At 34.6% G+C, this 24,288-nt stretch overlaps 1 protein-coding gene across 4 annotated transcripts in view; it reads left to right on the forward strand.

The window, feature by feature from the left end:
* Positions 1-23,854, forward strand: part of KIF18A (kinesin family member 18A) — a 43,835-nt gene extending 19,981 nt beyond the window's left edge. For all 4 annotated transcript variants that reach the window (XM_075047095.1, XM_075047098.1, XM_075047096.1 and 1 more), the window contains 7 exons: positions 1,915-2,079; positions 3,222-3,343; positions 4,665-4,903; positions 18,019-18,502; positions 19,025-19,126; positions 21,114-21,217; positions 22,960-23,854. In XM_075047095.1, the coding sequence (XP_074903196.1) occupies positions 1,915-2,079; positions 3,222-3,343; positions 4,665-4,903; positions 18,019-18,502; positions 19,025-19,126; positions 21,114-21,217; positions 22,960-23,108 (1,365 nt within the window). In that variant the 3' untranslated portion in view covers positions 23,109-23,854. The remainder of the gene's footprint in view (positions 1-1,914; positions 2,080-3,221; positions 3,344-4,664; positions 4,904-18,018; positions 18,503-19,024; positions 19,127-21,113; positions 21,218-22,959) is intronic.
* The last annotated feature ends 434 nt before the right edge of the window (positions 23,855-24,288 follow it).

A 24,288-nucleotide genomic window follows, 5' to 3' on the forward strand; every position in this document is an offset into this window, starting at 1 on the left:
TCTGCATCAGTCATGGAATCTGTTTTACAATTTTTTTTATTTTTAAAGACATGGCAAAAAACTGCTGGTACTTTGATAGGCTTTAGAAAAAGTATATTAGATTTAAAATCACTTCTATGTTTCTGGTTGCCTCTTTAACATTATTTTTACTATCTAGAAAAGGATCATATTCCTGGAAAGTTGTCAGTCTATCTTGGTTTCAGTTCTTCTGCTTACTCCAACTTCCCATGCTAGATTCAAAAACGCTTGTTGAATGTATTCCAGTTCTTTGTCCCAGTAGGGATGATTTCTTCTATATCTCTTGTGATTTTTTTTTTTCTATTACAAAACAGAATAGCAACCAGGTATCTTGTCTAGGACTACATGTGTTTCAGAGGCTGTGTACAAGTAGCATGCGTAACCATATTTTTTCTGTCATAGCACATCGATGTAACATGCCCTTTCTTCCTGGGAACCTACAGGATGGGTTCATCGAATGGTGGGATATTGTCAATACCACCTTCAATCCTAACACCTCTTCTGCACTGTGTAAAAGCTGATGTACACAAAACAATGCGTCTGAATTTCTCTGCTTCAGCAGTCTTGAAATCTCTACCCTAGTCTCACTGGTCAGAGGGAACCAGTGGTCATTGCGAGCATTAGTCTGGCAGTTAACTCTTCCTCATGGTACTTCCCCTAAGGACCTGGTCCTTTACAAAGTGACTTTGTCTTCTCTGGATCCTCTGTCACCTTAGCAGATAAGACAGTCTAAAGAGAAAGCAAAGTGAAATTCTGGCCAGAATCTAGTCTTTGACCTGATAAGTTGCCTGGATCACACATGTACTTCAGGTGTCTTTACCTTGCTGGTTCTGTGCCCTGCATGCCACGTGTTGAAGTAAGCATTTTTAAAAGTCAGCTTAAGAAATTCAATCTGCATCTCTCCACATACTGTTCCTCTGTGCAACGTTAGGGAGGTACATTCAGAGTTTCTTATGACATTTTATAATAGAATTAATTTGGCCTGCTATTCTAAATATGTTGATTGATTCTAATTGATGAAGTTTTCATTTAGAGTGTTAATTTTGGAACGTATGGACGTAGAGATTTAGGTTATATAATTTAAAAAAAAACTTGATTCTGTATGTTTTTGTTGAGCGTAGCAATATACTTCAAATGTTGTGGGTTTTTATTTTGGTTTGGGTTTTTTTAACTAACAAAAGTTTAGGCAAAGCTCATCATTGTGAACTCTAAAGTTAACGTTCTCTATGACCAGTTGAGTTAATGACCTAATTTTTAAAGTATACAGCGAACTATACTTGTCCTGAATAGAAGGAGACTCCTTTGCTTTGTTAGGACACTACCTCATTCATATCCAGCTTGCTGTTGCTGGTTTTGTGCCTTTTTTGTCATCAGATCTCAAAGAAGCATCAGAAGAATTTTAGATAGAGGGTTTTCCTTTTGCCAAATTCTTTAGCCTTTGGTGGTCTTTCTCTAGGACATACTGCATTAGGAAAAAAAAAAGCAGATAAAATTCCGTCTTCATATTCATGCTTGAGTTACTAGAAGTTATTAGGTTATGTTGTATCTAGAAGTATGTTTGTATGTGCATGTGTAGTTTTTCCAGTCTTTGCAACTTAAGATAATTATGGACTAGAACAGAAATTTAGCAAATCCAATGTATTAATCTTTAAAGGAATCATCAAATGACTATGGTGTGTTATAAGGGCTTCCAGGGAAAAAAATCTGAAAATATTTAAATATAATTCACTAATGCCCATAAGGAGAATGGGCTACTTCACTTTTATTAAACTGATAAAAAATGCAAGATGTTTGTAATGCCTAGTTGAGTGTAAAAGCATGAAAAGAATCTGTTTTTTATAGAGAGATGTTTGCAAACATAATTTAAAAGTTTTCCCCTTAAATGCTGATTTTTAGGCCACTTGCAAGAGGGATCAAAGGCTTGCAATGCTTAGAACCCACCGCATACACATGCAGAAGAAGAAAGAAGAGGAGGTTGAACGTTTTGAGGAAAATACAAATTGGCTGCATCGTGTTGAAAATGAAATGCGCCTCCTGGGTCAAGATGGGTGTATTCCAAAGGTAAAGTGCCTTTCACTTCAAGGACAGATTTCAGGCATTGTAGGCAAGGTCTGACTATAGTTAAGAATAGATTATAAATTTTTTTCCCCTCTTTGTCTCGCTTCTACTCACATCTTCTGCCATTCTTTCAGGGTGGTTTCAACTTCAAGTATTAGCTGTTTCTGCTCTTCCACTCTCAAAGTACTTAATTGTTTGCGCAAGTATTCCTTGTTCATGAAAATATACAATTACGTATAAAAAGGCACGCTAAAGGGGAGTAAGTATGGTATGGCTAAGCAGTTCAGATGGCTGCCAGAGTGTTGATCCTGCTCCTGGCCATACACTTCTAGTCTTGCCTTTACAGTAGCTCCTGATGCTCGTTGAACCATGTGACAACCTGATTCTTAGCCTGGCCGAAAAAATCTTTTTTGGAGGGTGCTGGGGGAGGAGTGGAAAGGGGGAAAGAAGTAGGAAGTTGCGTTAAGTTCTCTGCCAAGTTTTAGCAAGTAGTGTTAACTCCGTGCAGCCTCAGACAAGACCAGAGCTGGCAGAGGGGAAGGGATGAAGGTCTGTGCAGAACAAGGAGAAGAGGAAAAGAGAGGTGGGGGGGTTGTTCCTCCCTGCCTTTTAGTTTCAGCCAGCAATTGGAGTGGCTTAAATGATAGTGTAACGAGCACATATGTGACTCGTATAATGGAATGTATTTCAATACCTGTATTTTTATTGGGATGACTAAAATGTGTTGATACCTTAAAAGAAATTTAAGGTATTTCAAACAGGATACTGGCATCTCAGGAAGATGACTGAATACAGTGAAGACTTGTCCCAGACAATGTCACTGAAATTCAGATATGGAGCAAGTACACAGTAAAAGGGGCAAACATATTTTTGGGCATGCATAGATAAGCATACGTGTGTGCCTGCTGGATTCTTAATGCTATTTACAGCACACCCACAATGATCAAAGGAATCTACAAAACTTTATTTATGCATGTAAATGAAAATCAAACAATTCATACTTTTCTGCCATAAAACATTCTTATAAAAATATAGATCCACTCCATCTTTACTTTTCAATATAAGATGAATTAATACTATTTTTAATTTCACACTATCAGTTTGATGTGCGGTTGTTTGTGGTTTTTTCTTGCTAATTTCCCAAGGAACTCTGTAAAGATCTGCAGTGTTGCCATTTAAACCTAGAAGTTAAGGACCTGAAAGCCCAGATTGAGCACATGTTATCTCTGGTGTCCCTTCAAGATCAGCACTATAAGCAGACAGAAAAGTAAGTATGGTTTCATAGCAGGTGTGATAAGACTTCTATTCTGACATTTGTAACTTCAGAAGTCATAGCTATGGAATTTAGTTTTAGTTGAAACAGAAGCAAGATTTTTCTCAAACTTTTTTTTTCTAGGTTAGAATTGTGTTTTCTTAGCAAAAAGGTATGTAAAATAATAATCACTACATAAATCTTGGTCTGTATCCACCATTAACAGAAACTGCAGGTATACTCTAGGGCTTCTTATTTCTATTTAATTTTCTTCTTTGCATAGTTTTTACAAATTGTTCAATAGATCAAGGTGTCTTATTTTCTTAATTTCTTGCACTGTAGACATTAATTTACCTGTAACAAAAACTGTTACTATTAAACTCTCAGATAGCTAGGCAGACTGAAGAAAGCTGAATTTGCAGGTAAGCGTGAGCTCTCTTTCTATTATCAGTCTCTTGAAAATGTTGGAGGCTAGCTTTCTGAATGTGACATAAGGAATGGGAAGTAATCTCAAATCTGTTCAGTAAATAAGAATAATAAAGTTATAATTAAATCATTGCAAAATGAAATAACCAGCTTTTCTTCCTCCTTTGGAGAAAAGGCTGTTACCATAAACCATTACAAAAACTAATACATAAATCTGCAAAAATGAAAGAAAAATTTTTGAAGCTACATTGTTAGTAATTACAAAGTTGCATCTTCAGGTTCTTATATACATATCCCTTTCCCTGTTGCTTGAACTTCCTGTTTAGTCTTGCAACTGACTCCACAGTTAATAAATTCCTGTGTTCAGGTAGAATTCCTAAACTTTTGTCATTTTAAATTGATTTGCAGTTGTGTGTGGATCTTAATGTAGTCCATTCTTTAATTAAAGATCCTAGCATCTAAATTTATCTGGACTAGGCTTCTAATAAGGTTCTATGCACATCTGATTAAGATGTGCTTGGTTTAAACCACGTTATTTGGTTATACTCTTATTCATTTATTGGATAATTAATTTTTGAAAGTCAGAGCTCAATCAAGATATAATGACTATATTTCTGTGGTGCTTGAGGGACTGAATATCTTGGACACTGAGGGAAAACTATACCTAGTAAATACTTAGAGTGAAATACAAGATTCTGCAAAAGAGAAAAATTACTCTTAGTCATGAATATTTCCTCTCAGTGTTAGGGTATTCACCCAAAATAAATTAAAATAAATTACACAGCAGAACTGGGGCGGGGGAAGGCAAGAAGGACAAAACCCTCTTTGTATTCTTAATAGTGGCAATGCTAGTAAGGATCAGATTAGTTATGGTTTAGTCATATTTGTCTTGCCTGTTGTTGTTTTACAGAGTACTAAATACCTTGCTTCCAGTTCTTCGCAAGCAATACCTGACTTTGAAAGAAGCTGGGTTGACAAATAATTTAATTGAGACTGAATTTGGGGAAGTTGAGCAGCTGATTCAAAGACAAAAATCAGTAGTTTGGGCTGACCAGACTGAAGCAAAGGCACAAAATCAAAACAATGAACTAGACTTGTCAGCTATCTTTGCATTCCCACAACTTGTGAACAGGACAAACACCCCATGCCGTAAGTATATAATTAATTTGTTCTCTGTTGGAAATACTTTTAAATGTCTCCTGCAAAAGTTATGTCATCCATAAACACAGTGGATGCACACTTCTGCAAATATTGAAGCCAAATGTAAAACTGAGCCTCAGACCCACTTTCTATAAATTACATAATATTCTTAATTGGATATAGGAAATAAGTTTACTTTTTCAATGGCTAGACACACTCTGCCAACAGATAACTCCCTCCTCCTCGTGTTGTAACATACCCCATATATCAAGGTTCCTCGATCCTATGAGTGTTATTAATAATTCCATTTGAATCTTTCACGTGACATTGATGGAATCAGTGTCAATAAGTATTATAATTCTGTTAAAGTGATTTGAAATGTTAAGCAGCTGCTACGGTTTTGCACAGTTTCAAGTAATAGACTTGAGGGGGATGAGATTTCCCATTAATTACAGGTTAGCCTGGAATTAATTTAGTACAATATTTTATAAGTTTATTTTTCCAAGAATCAAAGGATTCACCATTTCTATCATGGAATTGACTGCTTTGCTGTATCCTGACAGCCCCATTTTTTTTCCCCTGTAATTCTATGTAGCTGGCTTTTCTTTAGTTGTAAAGCGAGTTGGCCTAGAGCATAGCCTGGGTAAAAAGGGATGAAGAATCCTTACAGAAGGCACTGTTCTGAGGGACGACAGGCCAAATCTCAGCCTGACTGTGCAGCTGCTGTGGGCCAATGCTGTATGTTGTGCTCTGGATAGGCAGCACTAATACACTGGGGCTTTCTGATTACAGCTAATAATCTGTAACATTGAAAGACATCCATAGGTAACAAGGGAAAAGCAGATAAATAATGCTTTAGCTTCTCAGAAGCTGGTAGTCATAGAAGACCATTGACCCCTGGAACACTGTGAAATTAGTCCACTGCTTCCTTTAGCTTTCTTCCTCTACACAGCTCATTCTGGGGTTAAGAATTATTCTGCCAAAACCATTTATAACTTCTGTTCTCATTAAGTGTGTATGTGATTTTTAGCATACGCTTGTATTGCTGTTGATCATACCAGATAGTTGATGCCCAGTATTTCACTGTCTGCAGTGTAAAGGTCAGATTGTGTTGAGGGTGGGCCAGGGTTTTTTTGACAGGGAGAGTGGTGTTGCGTTGGTTTTAGTTTGGGTTTGTTCTTTTTGGTGTGGGTTTGGGTTTGTGTTTTCAGAGAGAAGGAAAAGAAAGTTTGCAGACTTGCATGCTTATACTTCCTCTTTTGCCCATGCTAGTCAGGGATTCAGCAAGGCTGAAAGCAGTTGTTGGCTTGCCCATTTCTCCTTCCCGTTTGGAGTGAGGGCAGTGGACCTCAGTGGGTTGCAGCAGTCTTCCACTCTGCTCCATTCTCATTTCCCATATAGAAAGAAATTGGATGTGGATTGCTGGCAACCTTTTGGAAAATCATGGCAGTGATAAGTACCTGCATTCTGTGGCTTTGTGTTCATTAGGAACCAGAACGCTACTGTCATATCATAATGGAAATAAAATCTGCAAAGCTTTATTAAAAGCATTAAAATAAAAGGTAGTGATTTTCTTTCTTGTTTTATCTTTATTTTTAAACAAAAAGAAGAATATAGTTTTTAAAACTGGTTTTCTAGTCTGTTTATTCTGTCATGGCAAAGCAGACTAATGAAGGGTTTGGAGGTGGGGTTGTTTCCTGTCATAACTCATCTGAGAAATCAAATACAGTGACATTTTCTTTTCGGTGCTAGAACACTGGAATCTTAAGTGCTAGCAGTTCTGATTGCGAAAATCAGCCCATTCTTATTTTGAATCATGTTTTGTGTGTGTGTATATAAGTATATATATGTCTATATTTTCACTTATAATTTAGACTGTGATTATCTGCCTGAAATTTGTAATATTTTATTATATTTAAAAAAAAACAAAAACACGTAAAAAATGGCATTTATGACATGTTAAGATTGGATTTGTGGAAGTATACATCTGTGGCTGAAGAAGGAAAGAAATATAGACTTCTCTAAATCACTTGTAAAATAAGAATTCAAGACTCACATGCAATGGGGTTTTCACTTGGAGATGGGTATTTTATATGTGCAAGACAAACATGAAGCCATGCTCTTGGCTGGTATTTATTTTATATCATAGGCATATTTTTGCTATACTTTTTTCCTTTTAGAGGGATTATTTTTTTTCTGGCAGAATAGGTAGGGAGATGTACCCAAATGCAGATCCAGTAAACTGGATAATATACTTTAAGCATTGATTGTAGAGATTCTGTCTTGTCGTATGTGGGTTTTCATTGTTTTGAATTTTAATTCATGACACTAGTAAGCTTCATCAGAGTTCTTGATTAATCTATTTTTGTTTCACCTTCCTTGAAGTCCTGTGTTGTAAAAGGCCAGATCTGTTCTTACTGAAATTAACACTAAAATATATTATTTAGATAGCAAACTTTTAATGCATAAACATTTCACTCCATTAAAATCATTAGACATAATTTGAGGGGTTGTCTTGAAAGTCTTATCTGGAGGTTTTCCAATTATTCTCTTGTTCTAAATGTTGTTGAACTGTATGTTCACCTAAGTAAATGGACACCATATTTTTTTCAGTTAAGATGGACTTTTTTCAGCTGTAAATGTTGTCTTTGCCTGAAGATGTCCATAGAAGTCTTTTGTGGTATTTTTATTTTTGTTTACTTGTTGTTCTTGGAGAAGGAAATAGGAGGCATTACTTTCACTCCTTTCCCCCTCTTAGTAGATGCAGGAGAAAATATGGTAGAAACAACCGTCCTCCAAATTTTGTAAGCCTTCCTGTAAAGGTTATGATAACTTCGAACAAGACAATTTCTAATGCCACGCTTCTTGGGATTTTTTTTTTCTCTTCATCTGATTGTGTGTTCTTTCTATTTGCTTTTGACTAGTTGTATGAAGGTGTTGATAATTTTCGTGGATTTTGCCAGGATTTTTTTCCAAATTACTGAAGATTTTTAATCTTCATAAAGAATGTACCTCTTTCTCATTGACAGCTTAAGTTGGTGAGCTAACATAACGTAAGTTTTCTCCAACAGGGTTTTTTTTTTTTCCTTAATACTGCTTGTTAGTGTAAGACTTTCTGTTTAGTAGGTAGCCATTGTTGTACAAAAAATTCTAAATATAAGTCATTGTACAGAATAAGACATATTGCTATTAGATGCTAAAGTACTGAGAGCTGGACTTTAGGCATTTGAATTTGAAATTGAGTTGGAATTGAATTAGAATTGGATTTGCTTGCTGGAAGAAATTAAAATAAAATTCTAAAAATGATTAATTGGACATTCAATTATTTAATTTTAAAACCTTAAGGTGACAAGTGAATGTGAACAGTATCAGCTCTGCTTAGAAAAAATAAATTCTTTTCAAACAATGTTTTTACAGTATCAGTTTAATCTTACTATGTCCTTATCTAAAATACTACTGGTGGTGACACAATCATTTTCATACATCTTGGGAGGTGGGGTGGAAAAAAGTAATCCACTTTATCAGTACTTTAAAAATTCTTCTGTTGAGCACAAAATAGATGCAATGAAATAGCTCCTCTTCAATTATTTGAATTCACATTTAAAATGTTGAACTATTAGCTGATATTATGTTATGGAAATCCATTTCTCTTGTGCAGAACGTATATAACAAACAATTAAGAAAAAAAACATAAATCAGAAAAAATACATTAGCATGGGAAAATGTGAAGTAGTACAAAGGCAACATCTCAATCGGAAATAGGAAGGATGTAGTAATTTCTCTTTTCCTTTAAAGATTTAATAAATTATTCAAGAATCCAATTCCTTCTCCCTAAAGTCATCTCAGAAGTATGCTTGGCAAATGTTAGCAAGAGCTGACCTAAGAACTTAATGAACAAATAAAAAGGAAGATTTATACAGATCCCCTCACACCTTTGGTGCATTGATATTTTATTATTTATAATTTGTTCAAGATGTTGGGAAGAAAATAGCATTTTGCACCAAGATGAAAAAAAAGTTAGCCACGTGCTACACAGTGGTCATTATTCCTTATATAAAAATCCATATTTCACATATAACATAATTGCATGGACTTCAACTTGTTAGCAGAAAAGAGCCATGCAGTTCATTTCTTGTGATTTGATTCTTATTTTTCACCTTATAAGTTGAGCAGGAATTTTTTTAAATCTCCCATTTACTATAAATATGTCACCTTGTGTTAGTGTCTCAGAAGTTTCTTTTCTAAATAATCTGGGGGAGAGGGTAGAAAAGTTAATTGGAGGCAATGTAATGTTTCTTCCAAATGAAATGTAAGTCTGGAGCATCTTAGAGGAAGAGAGTGTGCTAGGTCTGCTGGTAACAAATATGATTTATTGCTTTTGAACCTATGTTAACACCTATTTGGAAAAATTTTTTTTTGAGAAAATCCCTCTGCAAAAGTGAGATGCTACTCATGTAGACAACAGTAAGATTTATGAGGAAAATATAAATTCTTTAGTGAAAGTTATGAAGTAAATAATTACATATCTTTTGTTGAACTGAAAAGTATCTAAGGTTGTATGCAGTATCTATGCATTATCCATATTCGGAAATTTCAAATTCATTATCGAACTACAAGTTAGTGTTTGGTCACTATGTGTTTAAAATGGTGGTGATGCAGAAAAACACCTGTGCTTAAAGAAACTGCTGAATTCTACATGTCATAGAATGAGGCACTAATCATTGCAGAAACTTTTTTTAATGACATTGTAACCTTTTGCTGGCAGTCCTTTAAGAGAGAACCATGACATTGTTCAAATGCAAATGAATTGTTAGTGAGTGTTTTCACATAAAAATTAAAATGCTTTAAGTCACATAAATAATTTTCCTGATTATAAGCACTGTCCCCAAAAGGCTGAAGCAGCTAAATCATTTCTGTAGAATGGGAAAAGATGTGAAAGCAGGGCCTTAACTTCTCATGGGTTTCTTTGGAATTAACTACATTCCACCAGCTGATCCTGAAGAAGGAAGTCAAACTAGTAATTGATGTGGAAAAAGAATGTAAAAAGAGTAAAGGGAGGGGATAGCAAAGGTGAAAGGGTAGGAAAAAAAAAAAGGTAGGAACCTTTATTCCAGGTTTTGTTGAAAGTGTCTTACAAAAAGCAGTTTCGAAAAATATATTTCAAATTTGCTTACTTTATTGTATTAAGTGGTTTTGGTATTACCTTGTTGTAAGTTCCTTCTTTCTATCGGGATTTTCAAAATACCAAAGAATTTCAGCTGAATTCCAGTAATGCATAAATCTTCGTTTCTAATGAAGATTTCTTCCTTGTAAAAGGTCTCCTATATATTAAATAATATAAAGTGATAGTGGGAGAGAAAAAGATCAAGATACTCTCTGGCCATTCATTCAACATCTGTTTCTATGGTCAAGTTATCAAGATAGTCAATTCTTGTGCTTAAAAACGCTGATTTTTGAGAGAAAGCTAATTAAAGCTCCTAAGGTTTGCCAAAGCACATGTAGCGCTTCACTACAGGAATAGACCTCTTTCTATCTTGTTTTTCCTTTAACCTTTGAAACCTTTAAACACCTTCTGTAATATGTCTTGCTCTGAGTGTCAGAGATGTATGTATGTTACTAGCTGACTGTTAATCAGCAACCTTGTCCAACCAAGTAATAGAGCTTAATCATCTGTATCTACAGTAGTACTACCATGGCTACCAGAAACAGTTCTCAGAAAATTCACAATTTGTCCTAAGCTAATGTTCCTTGCTCTTCTGTTTTGTTTAAACAGTGCCATATTAACTTAGCTATGCATGGCAGGTAATTTGATCTAACAAACAATTGTTTTGCAGTGCATGCTAACACACTCTACATGTAATGATTCAAGGACTATTTTGCAAAGAACTTAACAGAGTATCTGAATCTTAAATTTCTGATTGCGCTTATTTGATGTGGTTTTTCTTCTACCACCACTTCAGAATTTTAAAAATAAAATTCATTACCCTCAAATTTAACCTAAAATGAAACATTTGAATTATCTTTTCATTTCAAGTAAAAATAATTTTAAAATACTTGCACAACTTTAATTTATCCCACTGAGTGTATTTACATTCTACATTTAAATACTGTTTTTCCTTGCTGATTTAATTTTTGTTTCTTAAAATATGACTGAAAACACATTTTCAGAACCTCTACTCTTGCTCACTTCCTTTATGAAGCCCTAACATGGGGTTTCCATAACATGTCTTAACCATACTTTCGACTCTATATTAATAGGGAAGATATTTTTTAAACAATTGTTTCATCAACATATACTCTTAATTTTAAGCATCCACCCAGACATACTATTTATTCTGGCCTTAATTATAAATCAGAATTGTTGTTTTGTAGAAGAAATACTGGTTTTCCACTATAATTTTTGTTTACAGATGTGTTCAAAATTTAGATTAAGCTTCTGTATGCTTCATGAAACCATAAATGTGCAACCTCATGAACAACTCAACTATCTGTATCAAGGAAAGCACAAGCGATGAAAACAACTAAGTTCATTTAAAAATGTATTTGGGTTCCCAGTCTTGGGTGTTGGTTAATAGAGAGCCATACAGTATTCATAGAGTATGGACTGATGGGTGGAGAGCTCTGACTGGTATTTGCAAGTATTTCTGTGAATGGGAAAGTTCTTGGCATTGTTTCAGGCATCCCATTTCCGGAAGCCTTACTGTACATTACCATTGAGAGAATGGAATTGATTTACAGGAAAAAAAAGAAAAGGCATCCATTACCTCCCCTTGTCACAAACATCCGAAAGTAAAGTCAATTTATTATTTTGCATGGCAGGAAAAATTGGGGTGTAGTTGTATGTAGCAAAAGACTTGATTAAGAGTAGGAGAAGCATGTGTCTTGTATATAGGAAAGATTTGTCTTATATTGAGCAGCTTTTTCACACTGTCTATATGACTAAGTATTTTTCTCATGCTGTGTAAAATAGTACACCTGACCACTGGGACTCACAAGGATGCAGCCTTGATTTTAGTCTTTTTCAGTTCACAGCTGTTGTTTGCAAAACTGTTGTGAAACTGGCCATCACAGTGATGCCTTTGGGTCACATGAATATTAAATAATTGAAATGCATTCACTAGACCTCATTTGCAATTTGGAATTCCATGAGTCAGTTGTTAAAAGAATGAAAATGTATGATTAGTATTGTAATTGGATCAATCATTGGTAGCCCAGAAATGTTTATTGAAATGAATACATTAATATTTGATTTCACTTTAGCAGAACAACCTGGTAGACTTTAATTTAGCACAGTTTCCAGAAATAATCCCCTTATGCATATATTAACATGAGTTCCAGAAGAAGAGGAGTCTTGGCCATTATTTTGTCCCAAATGTCAATTTAGAACTAACCCAATTCAAAAGAGTATTTGTCATGAACTCTACTCGCTTTTGCTGTGACTCATGTTTCACAAATACTGCGTTCTGCTTTTCCTACTAACTCACAGGGCTGTAAATATCTAATTTTGTTATGTTTCTCTACTGATAAATCAGTTCTTCTGAGTAGTCATTTGGGACAGATAATACAACAAACTAATGACCAAAACCACCTCATACCATTTGATATGGGGTGGTTGGTGAGTGGAAGATAACTTTTATTTTTAATTTCTGAGTGAATCTCTTAAGAAAAATAATATCTAAAAGAATTCTGACAATTATATTTTATAACCATCAGCCTGAAATTAAGGATCAGCAAATATGTGATCTATTCTCTAAAATATATTTGGAATAATGCTTATTTTTTCAAGAGAAGTGTTTGTAGCTGAAAGCACTAGCTAAAGAAATACAACTTCAAAATTTTTCTTTTAAGCTACCCCATCAGGTTAACTGCAGATGTTTCTGTAAAGTATATAGTGATTCATTTTTGTTTATGAAATAAAAAGTAAACTTAATATCAGTGAATCATGATGATCATTCTGATGCAAAAGATTGAACTGGCCATAAAATGTGAAGCAAATACAAACCATAAACATTATAATTCCCTTGCCTTGCTGGGGAACAGTTCTGGAGACTTTCTTAAGAGCTGGAACGTGTTTCTTTGTCTTTCAGTAGAAAAGTAATGACAAAACTTAATGATTAGCATTAGACATCCATTCAGGAACTATTTAGATTTGTTTGTTAAGAAAATATGAAGAACCATACTTGGTCCACCACTGTGTCACCGTCAGTACCCTGTATTTAGTAGTTGCCAGTGACGCACTCCAAAGACAGACAGCGGTAACAGGACAAATCTGGAGTCAGGTGACTTGCAGTTTTCAGTTCCAATGCAACGGGAAATCCCATTGAACCAATCACATTGGAATAATTGCCAGTAGATATCTTCTAAGTTTGTCAAATCTGTATTTTGTAACCCATTTATACTTATGGGATTTGCCACAGCATACTGCAGTGAGTTCAACAGTATAACTGTTCTGTGGGAGGTAAAGAGTGCTCTTAGTGTTAAAATTAGTATGGGATACGAATGGGGTCTCTACTGTTTGTTGCTACAGGAAATAAAATAATGCCTTATTAACATCATCTGTGATATTTTATTAATGTATTATGTATTACCTCAGTTGTTCCTAGCTAGGAATGTGCTGTTGTCTCAATCTTCTGTGTTTACTCATTGGAATACTTAGGCAATAAAATAAAGCATGTCCTAAAACATGTAACATATACATGCATCCCACCTACAAGCACTCAACAATAGCATGTTAAAATTGAGTATCCTGGGAGAAAGCATTGCCTAAAATTGTCATACAAATACTTTGGTTTTAGTAGGCATGGCCTGCTATGAAAGGAATGTCTCTTCTGTGTTGCTTTAATACTGGAAGTTGGTATTTGCCACTCAAATGTTTTAAGTCCCTTGTTCTGAAGCTTTTTATTTTTCCCGTCTTGAATAGGATTTAGGGGAACTAGTTCTCCCTAGTTTTAGCTGTCCTGTTGCCATAGAAGCTGCATAGTAACACATGACCACATTTTCTAAAATTGTTTGCTGAAATATTCTGTGCTTGTTTAGACAAAATTATGCTAAAATTGCATGAATTTAGTATTTAGGAAAGAAAAGGTATGGTGTTTCAGTTTGAGTCATATTACTTCTGTGTCAGCTTGTGGAACTAAATTTTCTCTTTCGATAAGAATTTTTATATATATATATCTTAAAGTATGCCTCTGAATATCGATGTTTTAAATAATAATATGGAGTAGCCTTTGAAGTATTTGAAAATCAGTTCTCGCAAAAAAACAAATATGTAGTGGGGTTTTTTTTAAGGAGAAACACTTTTGATATCATGACTATTTGAAGTCAGCTGAAATCTATAGGAGTAGTGTTTTTGTAGCAGCTATTGTTGTCAGACCCCATTTCATTTAAACTTCTCAATGGCAGCTATTAAAAGCACCTGCAAAAAAATAGCAACTGGCTTCAGTGTCTTGCTTCCTTATTAAGACAGGAATAAAACCACTATCATTCCTTTATTTTGTGGGTTTAAATGTTTTTCTTGCTGTATTTATGTTTACTTTAGATCATAACTGGTGCTATATAGTGTGTAACAGCAAGCTAACATGGAATTGGGGTGTTGGGGTTGGGTTTTTTGTCACATCATATTTGGCTTATGTTACTTAGTGAAGCCAAATTAAATACGATGTTGCTGGCGATGGTTTTGTTTACTTTCTTGTTTACTGTGTTAGGAGCAACTTAATGCTTTCACAAAAAGCTATGAGAAGGGATGCTTCTTGAATATTTTATATGCTTTCCAATACTTAATTGGCAAGAAAAGCTAGTTTTGTTTTAACTTTGTTTTACAGTGAGTTTCATTCCAGAAATAAATAGGTTTTAAAAATAGGTCTGGGTTTTTACTAGCAACTTATATTTGCCCTATATAGAATTGCTGCAGCTGTCTTTTTAGTAATGTACTTGTATTACAGTATGAAATACTGTTCATTATGATGAAATTCAACAAATTATTAATGTTGGCAATACTTTTGTGTTCTTTACCTATTTAGTTCATGGTTTAAATGCTTGCATTTACAGTTAATTTAAAAACGCTTCCAGTATTTAGTCCTGGAGAAGCTTCTAAAACTTGGCACGCTCACCAAAATGTTTCTCCATCAGACTTCCTTTCTAGTAACTTTAGGACATTAGCAAAACCTCAGTGTCTTACAGTAAGCAAACTTTCTGAAACTGGAAGCTTCCTGTCCTGACGTAACAAAAGACAAATAGAATTCTAGCCTTTATTTTCCCCGAAACACACATTCTCAGGTGCATGTATGCAGGAGGAAAACCTAATAAATTAGTATTTTTTAAATGTGTCCTGAAACGTTTAACAGATAGTTATTTCAAACACTAGATTGGAATCCTTAGATAAAGCTTATTCTTTTATTTGAGAATATAAGCTGTCAAAAAATCTTTAGAAGAAAGTTTGGGCCTCAATTTTTGGTTGTAATTACTAGAATTATTTTTTTTGAAAGAAAAAAGACATAGAAGAATAACATTGTACTCATGAAACCAAAATTAAAGAGCAAGCACACTAATGAAGCATAGCATTGTTGATAGTGTCATAGAGTGCATATTGAAAATGGTTCATAAATAAGTTTCTTGCTTGTTATGAACAAAATCCTACTAAGTCTGGGAGAGAAATGCCTTCATCAAAGTAGGCCTATATGATTTCTGGTGGAGGTGAAAATTTTGGAGGAACACAGGGGCCCTGTTTTACTACCCTTTCTGTTTCACTGCTCATGGAGAATATTCTGAATTAGCTTAGTGTTTAGATTACAAGCACACTACTGTGTCTCGACAACCTGCTGCACTTTACCTGGTGAATGCTGACCATAAATTAGACTAAGATTAGGTATGAGAAAATAAGGTATTTTGCATTTTAATTAAAAAAACCAAAATCACCACGCAAAAAAAACCCAACCACCTTTACATACATATATATATAATGAAGTGAACTGTACACAGGCACACACACACAAATTCACAATTCAGTTATTTCACATCAAGTAGTCCTCTTAGGCCTGAGTTTTCCATATTTGTATTTCTTCAAAGCTGAAAACAGCATAATAGAATTGTAATTGTTCGTGTAATTGTCCAGGCATGTCTTCCCATAAGCAGTTTAGCTTAAATTAACCTGCTCTTATTGTTTATGCCTTGTTGGATAAGATGTTGCATATTTGTTGAACCATAGTAGTTTAAACATTGTTCTTTCTGAAACTGAGGCCTATGAGTGAGGAATAAATGTTTGCTATGTTTTTTCAATGGTTTCATTATTGAATTAAGTTCTGGCAACATAGAATAGATTTGTGGCCTATATATTAGCATCTAATTTACTTGCTACTTGTACACGCTTTGATACTACCCATTCCATCCTCCCAGAACAGGTCTAGGTCCCATGGTAATCTGTAAATCCTTCCCTGTCTCCTCACAGCTCTAATTTGTACCTTCTAATTGGGCATCATCTTGTGTAGCTGGGCATGAGGAATCCGTCATATAGTATCTCTAGTTCCAAAGTGTGTACAAAAAAACTGGTGCTGAGATCATCCTTTATCCTTTGATGGCTTTCCTTCAATGAGGCTCTTATTTGGGCCTTTTCCCCAAGACATCTGATTTCCGAGTGTATTTGGGGAACTGGCATTCTTAAAGCTTCTTGCCTATGGTAAACTGGGTTGCAACTGAGCAATGACGTTCAAATTAAAAAGGGGGCTGAGATGTGGCAAACAGTCGGAGGAAAGACTACAATCATTTAAGCTTTATTTTTTTGTACGAAATCAAACCGGGGATGGGGAATAATGCAATATGTGTTTTTAATCAATTTTTCTCCTCTTCAGAGAATATTTATGGAACAGCTAAAATGCTGTGAATGTTAACACGTGAGAGAGAACTAAAGAAGCATTCAGACTGAGGAGTTCAAACTAACTTTCTTACTCTGAGGCAAAAATGGAATGGAATTTTAGAAGAAATAAATATTTATCAACACTCTTATATGAATACCATAGTTAATTCTCGAGTAACATGCAGCAATTTAAAGAGCAGGAGCTCTTTTTACAGTTTAGTTACTCACAGGAGTGGAGTAAGCAATGCAGAAAGGGGAAGTATGATGTGGCTACCAGCGGAAGTGGGGCCAATCCATAGATATTTTAAGCACAGTAGTCTTTGTTTCTTAAATTTGCACTGAAAGTTAAATATAGAAGCACTTGGGGTTTTGACAGCCCTCTCCTACTCTTGATTTGTTTAAAAAAAAAAACTTAAGCTGTTGTTATTAACTATTTAAGTCACCGCTAGCCTAGCCATTTGAACAGTGGTCTCTGTCTTAAAATGATTCTCCTTTACTGAAAACTTGAATAAAAGAAAGGCCTTTTCTCTCTTACTTTGGAAATTGCCTTTATTACCACCTGCTTGAAAATAAAAATATTATGACACTTCAAGAAAAATAGTATAAATGGGATGAATGGGAATGGCCGATTACTGCTGCAATGCTTGCTTTGTTATTTTTAAGGGTGAGGGTTTTAGTAAAGAGCTTTTTTCCAGAGTTGATATGTTGAGATGACAGGATCCAAGTAACTTCTTTCTTTCCCCTTTTCCAAAATACTACTTTCTCATTGGCAATGTCAAAGAATTTTGTCCCTCCAAGTGATTCTATATCCTTCCTTTAACAACAGTCTCTCTCATTCTACTGCATGGTACTTGCTAGGGAAAAAGTTGCCGTGATCAGGAGGCAGCTGTAGATTACTGCGATGGTACCATCTTAAATTAAATTTAGAGTTGTGTCACGATAATGCGATCATTTTCAATACTCTTACTCTTTCCATTCCCTGTTGTCATGTGTCATAAGTTACTTGTGATTACTTGTAATATCTCTGGGATTAACTGTATCAGCCTATGCATATTTATAATACTTCGAGTGCCACAGAACAAATGCTACCATCTGGACAATGCTGCAATAGAAATAATTTCAGTTATGTGACCAAATTAATATGTAAATTAAATAAATAGTATTTGTAATAATTTCTGCTAATAAACATATTTCAGCAGGGGAGAGGAGGGAAAAAGCAAGGTTTAAGTAGTAAGTACAGGTAAATATGCTAACCATTGTTGTCTGTGTTGCACAGGTACTACTTTTGGTACACCATCACAAGAAATGAATAAAAATGCACAACAAATAGTAGAATATGCAGTACCACCACAGAAAAGAATTAGGCGGAAGCTAATGGACTCTCCAGTCACAGCTCAAAGCCCTGCTGCATCCAAGCAGTCCAGCCTCCATCATCTGGAGGATTCTCTTACCAAGGAGGTCCGCCCTATCGTGTATACACCAGAAGCTTGCAGAAAGCCAGTACAAAGCAGCTGTACACAGACTGTGGTAAAGAAAGCTTTACACCTTGCAGGCCTTCAGGAAGTCAATGCATGTAATACAGATATGCCAGTGAAAAAGGCGAGTATTATGGACTCTACATGTGACATAATCCCAGAGTGTGATGAAGCTGCCATGGACTCAACAGTAATTCTCTATGAAGGGACAGGTGAAACAACGGAACCATCTACTGACTCATCCATGAAGGAGTCACAGCCATGCAATGGTAGCATTCTGCAAAGGTATTATCTATTTATATGGGTGAGGAATATTACCTGAACAATTTAAACCTGTTTATCTTCACAGCTGGGTTTTTACATTTATGTCAATTTCATTTGTAGACCTATCAATTTGAAAATCAAGCCCTCAATTTTAATCAGTATCAGATTCAATTCTGCCATTATTTGAAATCAATGGTATGTTCAACAGATGAAGTTGAAAGCTTATTGTTTTACAAGATATGTACTGAAAAGAAAATACACCACTTTTGAAATTGTTTGTGATGCCTCAGGCAAGTTACTTTCTCTAAGCCTTATTCTTCCTGTCTGTAAAATGGATACCTTAACCTCTTTGACATTGAGAGATGCCATTGTTAAAGCTGCCGCATGTGTGTGCAGTCCTGTGAAGCTGCTTCAAGTAATATTATTGAAACAAATTGCTGGTATTGTTTTTCTACTTAACATATACTTGTTTACAGTTAAGAACAGTTTCACTTGGCTTCTACGCAGAATAGATTTTACAAAAATATAATTCTTTTATTTCAGACTTGGTCTCTCTTCCTTAAACAAAAACCCTACTTCAGTACTTGAGAAGCCCTCATATATGGCAATGACTTCTGCCGCTGAGAGAAAAAGAAAGGCATTAAGGTAAGATTCAACTAACCCTTATACAAATGAGTTTGTATTCATTTCTTAGGTTCTCCCTTCAGTTTCAGTGTTATATTTCAAATCTTAAAACCTCTTACACAAGTCATCTGGACCTACATGTGAGATGTTCTGTCTCAAATATGTTGGACAATTTAATGTTTTCTTCTCCTGGCAAGTTGAGTTGAATCTTATTTTACTCTTAGTTTAGGAACTTCTGTTATTTTAACAAGTACAAACTAATATCGTGTCTTCCGTATCTGCTATCTATTCAAAATAGAAAGAGGACACATAATTCTGAAAAGGCAAATTCCATCATCAATTAAAAAATCTAATTTCTTTGAAAACGTTATGCCTTTGCTGGAACACATTAGAAACTACCAAAATGGAAAGTGGAGAAAATGTTTAACAGTACTTATATGAACAGTCCCTTTGTTTTTCTGATAATTCATTTCCAGTCTCAGCTATGACTTCATTCTTGTTGTCTGCTCTGGGAAGAACTCCCATTTTGTCACTTTTGGTTTATGACCCTGAAATAGGCTTGTTAGTAGGAGCAGAAGAAAAGCTGAAACTGAATAGATGCTAAGTGGAATTGTACTTTTTTTTTTCTTTTTGTTAATGTATTTAAGGATTAGCTATCAGGTCAGTACTGATGAAACAGCTTTTTTTTTTTTCTTTTTTCTTTTTTCCTTAAAAAATTGATATAACCTTTTTTAAATCATATTATGAGTCACCTGTTGCTAGGCAGTGAGTGAAGCTGCCACATCATAGGTCTTCTAAACAATGTTTCAAGACTGTTGGAACAAGTTCTATAGATAGATCACAGGGCATGAAAGAAACTTAAGCACTTTTTTGGTTTATTAGCATCTTTGAGATAGAAAGTTTTCTTAGAAGATCACAGATTTACCTGATTCAATTTCATGTTCCTGTTCTAATTGTTATTAATTATCATTCTACACTGTTTTGCCAGGATTGCTCTAGGATAAGGAATAAACTGTATTGCTTTAAGATGAGAAAAGAGGCACATCTCATGTTTTCAATTTTTCAAATAGTTGATTATGAATTTAGCAAAATAAATCACCTGCTTTCTGAAACAGAGCTGGTTTTCTAGATTCTCTTTAGGGAGAGGTATGGGAACTTTTGAAGCCTGATTTATCTTAAGGTAAAAGTTCTAAGACAGACTTTAGGTGTACTTTTTTTGTAATAACTGTGTAATGATTTCCGAACTTATATATGCTTATTTCTTCCCAAAAGACTATCACTTTCTGCTCTTTTATCTCATTCCTTCTATGTCTCAAACAGGTATTTCTGAGTTTCCGAGTTAGAATAACACTACAGGAAAATCCCACAGCTTTTTTTTATTCCTTTTTTAGGGATTATTTCTTCTGCCTCAGACTGTAAACTGGCAAGATCAGATAGGTTCATAATTTTCACTGTAGATCTTAAGTCCATCACATAAAAGGCTATAAAATAGAGGTTTTGTTTTAATGAATTTGAAGCTGTAACAGCTTTCTTGCAGCTTAGCTGAAAAGTATTGTCTGCTATGAAGCCGCCCCCTCCAACTGTGTTGGGGGTTGTAGAAAAATTATTGTAGCAATAAAAAATGCAATTTGTTCAATAAACACAGCTTGGTCATTTCAAGGATTTCGTACATGCGTTAAGATTGTTTCTTTTGTGTGCAATGACTATCAAACTGACTTCTGTGGTTTCAAAAAAACTGTGGCTTATCAGTCTCCATTTTAACATAAGTGGCAACATTAGTTCCTATTTTCACAGTTGAAACATTCTTGTAAGTTTTTAAAAAAGAAAAAGGGGAATAATATCCATATATATACATCATAAATAAATTAATTTATTCTTTGCATTCGGTTACAAACTACCAATACCGGATAATATCGTTTAAAGTATTTCTACATTGCAAGGCCTAAACTACTGTAATATAGCTTAATCGCTTTACTGAAAACAAACTCTTTTCTGGCTATTTTTCCAGTTCTGCGTCAAACACTGGGTTAGGCCAAGACCCTGTTTCTGCAAAACGCAATCGACAAGAGGTCTTGTTAGGCCATAGAGCTTTGCGAGTACCCAAAATGGCAGGTAAGTGTCAAAACTTGAATGTGTGACGCTGCATTGGCAACTGTGTTTGTACAGGAGGTCCAAAATTAAGGTTGATGCTCAAGGTTTTGTCAATTTAACACATGTATTGGTGTGACCATTACACTAAGCCATTGATCTGAATAGTATATGCACTCATTAAAAAAAATTACCTGAATGTCTAACCAGTTATCTAGAAGGTATTTAATCAAAACTCAGTATTACTACAAGCTTGTTGGGAAAACCTTTTCCCAAGGGTTAAAGTCTTCCACCAAAAATCGTTTGTGTACTTGTTGAGAAATTTGGTGAACTTTATTACCAATTTTATCCTTGCCAAGCATGGTTTATCAAGAAATAAAATTCTCTAATTATTTCCATACCTGTTTAACTGCTTCCTTTGTTTTATAACACCACACTGATTTGTTATTACAGATGTGGATTTTTTCAGAGATGTATTAAACTTTGGGGCTATTTTGGGCCAAAACAATAGCTGCGAAAAAATTATTTGAAAGCAATATTTAGGAGTTATTTTGCATCTAACAAATTGCTGATAATAATACTATCAGGTGGTATTCTGTGGAAGTCTGTTACAATAACATGGCTTCTCTCTGAGGTATATAACTCTTTACTGTAGCAAAATCAGTTACAATTTTTTCAGTAAATGTGCACAAAGGTCTTTTGTTCACAACTTTCCAAAAAACTCTGCCTCTCCTAGTGCGTGGCAATAAGTTGCTTGGCACCTGCAGTAGCTTTTAATGCGCTAAATCCTCACAATTTTCCTTTTATCTCTACCCACTTGTCTCCTTTTCCTCTCTGTCTTCAAAAATACACTTAATGATCTTTCTTAGTGCAACTTCTTGAGGAGTTCAGAGGAGATCAAAGATTGCTTAAAGTTTTAGTCTGCTGTTCTTATGAAATAGACTAATCGTGTAGCTTTTCCCAGTGGCATAGGCAATTTGCCAGTTTTACAGCACATATGTGTTTTTATGTAAGAACTGATGTGAGGGAGCAAGTACATATTAATATGTATTATTTTCCATTCATGAGAAATGTTGAAGTTTTATCATAATAAACTTTCTGAAAAGTGTAAATCTGAGGCTAAACTTTGTCTAACCAGTAGTTACTTATTTGGCAAAGTGCATACACAGTTACATTGATATCAATTTCTACTACTGAAAACTGGGTTATGAAGTTACCAAGTCAATTACTACTCTGGTATTATTAAGAAACCATGTAACGAAGCACCACATTCTGAGATAGAGAGTAGACTTTTGATTCTGCAAAGTTTAACTGAGTGTAAAATACATTTTATTTTCAAAAGCATGCACTACAGGAGAAGAATGAAATATGACCAAATCACTAAGAGGAAGAGCTGTGTTTGGATTAGATAGACAAAACTTTCTCTAATGACTTAGTGGTCACTTTTCAATATTGGTCTGTAATAATAAGGATTAATAAAATTTTCATGTATTTCTACATTTTTATATAGACCACTATGCCTTTTTATTAGCATCTCATGTCAATTGAGGGTCTAATCACTGGACTTTCTAGGCAATTAGCACACTGGATTACTGAGCTCAGAGTAATTAAATTTTTGTATATTCAAATTAGGCTTTCAATAAGGACAAGAAATATGTGTAAAAATTCTTAGGCATGCTCTGAAAAGGATATCCAGATAGGCCAAATTCTGATCGTGTTTATTGAATGAGTGTCTGCACGTGTAATAACATTTCTTTCTTCACTAGGAATTAAAACGAGGAGCTGGAAGCAAGAACAGGATGTGCCAAGAAACCTAGTTAGAAGCCTTTCTGAAGGAAATGTAGCACTGGGTGTTAAATCAAGGACATCAAAAAATCTTTTACTGCATGTTTGTAAGAAAAAAAACAGGATTTAGTTCTGAGTTCATCCATATTTCAAGGAGGATTGATGGATAGCAGATGAGAACGTGATGACTTTTGTTTTCCTCTTATGAATTGTTCCGTGTGAAAGATGTGTCTCAGTAATGATTTTTTGCAGAAAGAACCACTTTTTGAAAATAAGAGGATTTTGTTAAATTCTAAAATAAAATAAGTTCTTTTTTTGTCTCCTGTTAAACCTTACAAATGTCTTGTATATCAACAAATGAATAAGAAATTTCATTTGGACTTGGGAATGGAGAGGTGCATAGTATACCTTTTGCTGTAATCTTTGTGAGCATTTCCCTGTGTTTGACTAACAGATTAACACTTCAGACAGTGCAAGTCTTTAAGGGGATTAGCAGTGCTGTAATTTTTAGATGCTACTTTAAATTGCTTACCTACAGTCAGTCTTAATTTTCTAATGAGAATTTTGTGATACAAAAGTTAGGAAATTTGTTTTGACCTATTAAATTATTTTCACTGAAACTTCCTAATGTTAAAATTGTTTTTCATTTGGAAGCAAGTCAAACAGATGTTAATATTAAAATGGGTTCATGCTTAGCATTAGGATGCCAGTTTATTCTTAGATATGCTATCATGGATAGATACTACCAATGTAGTACCAGGAGACAGAAAAATATTTGCCATGTGTTTTTAATGAAGTATATCTGAATTCCTTTAGCCTTTCTATTTTTAGTCTGTTACTTGGTTGTAAATGTTCCTGTTTTGTTTTTCAGTTTTTTAATTCAGTTGTAAATAGGATAATTATGTTAATTACTTTGAATAAATGTTTAGTTTTAATAAGAGCAATATATTATGAATTGAACTTCTAGAAAAAATGTACTTTTTTGCCTCTCCTATTATGAAAAATGTCAATTATTTTTGACAAGTATTATCATAAGTACACTTAGTGTTGTATCTTCTGATAAATTATTAATATTCAGAGACAAAGTAGTTATATATAGTTGTATTGTAGCCTTGACAGCCTGTCCACTGCTTAGGAACATTGTTCTCGTGCGTTTGGTCTGTGCTAATATAAGTATATACGTTAATTTCCCCAAACTAAGGAGAACTAGTGGAAGAAGTCCAGTGCAACCCAATCAGTTAAGCAACACAAAGTATGCTACAGAAGAATGTTCTGGCTTTCAGCATTAGTAATGGACTCAAGAGAACTTC

The sequence above is a fragment of the Buteo buteo genome, chromosome 16 (assembly GCF_964188355.1).
Source record: "Buteo buteo chromosome 16, bButBut1.hap1.1, whole genome shotgun sequence".
Classification (NCBI taxonomy): domain Eukaryota; kingdom Metazoa; phylum Chordata; class Aves; order Accipitriformes; family Accipitridae; genus Buteo; species Buteo buteo.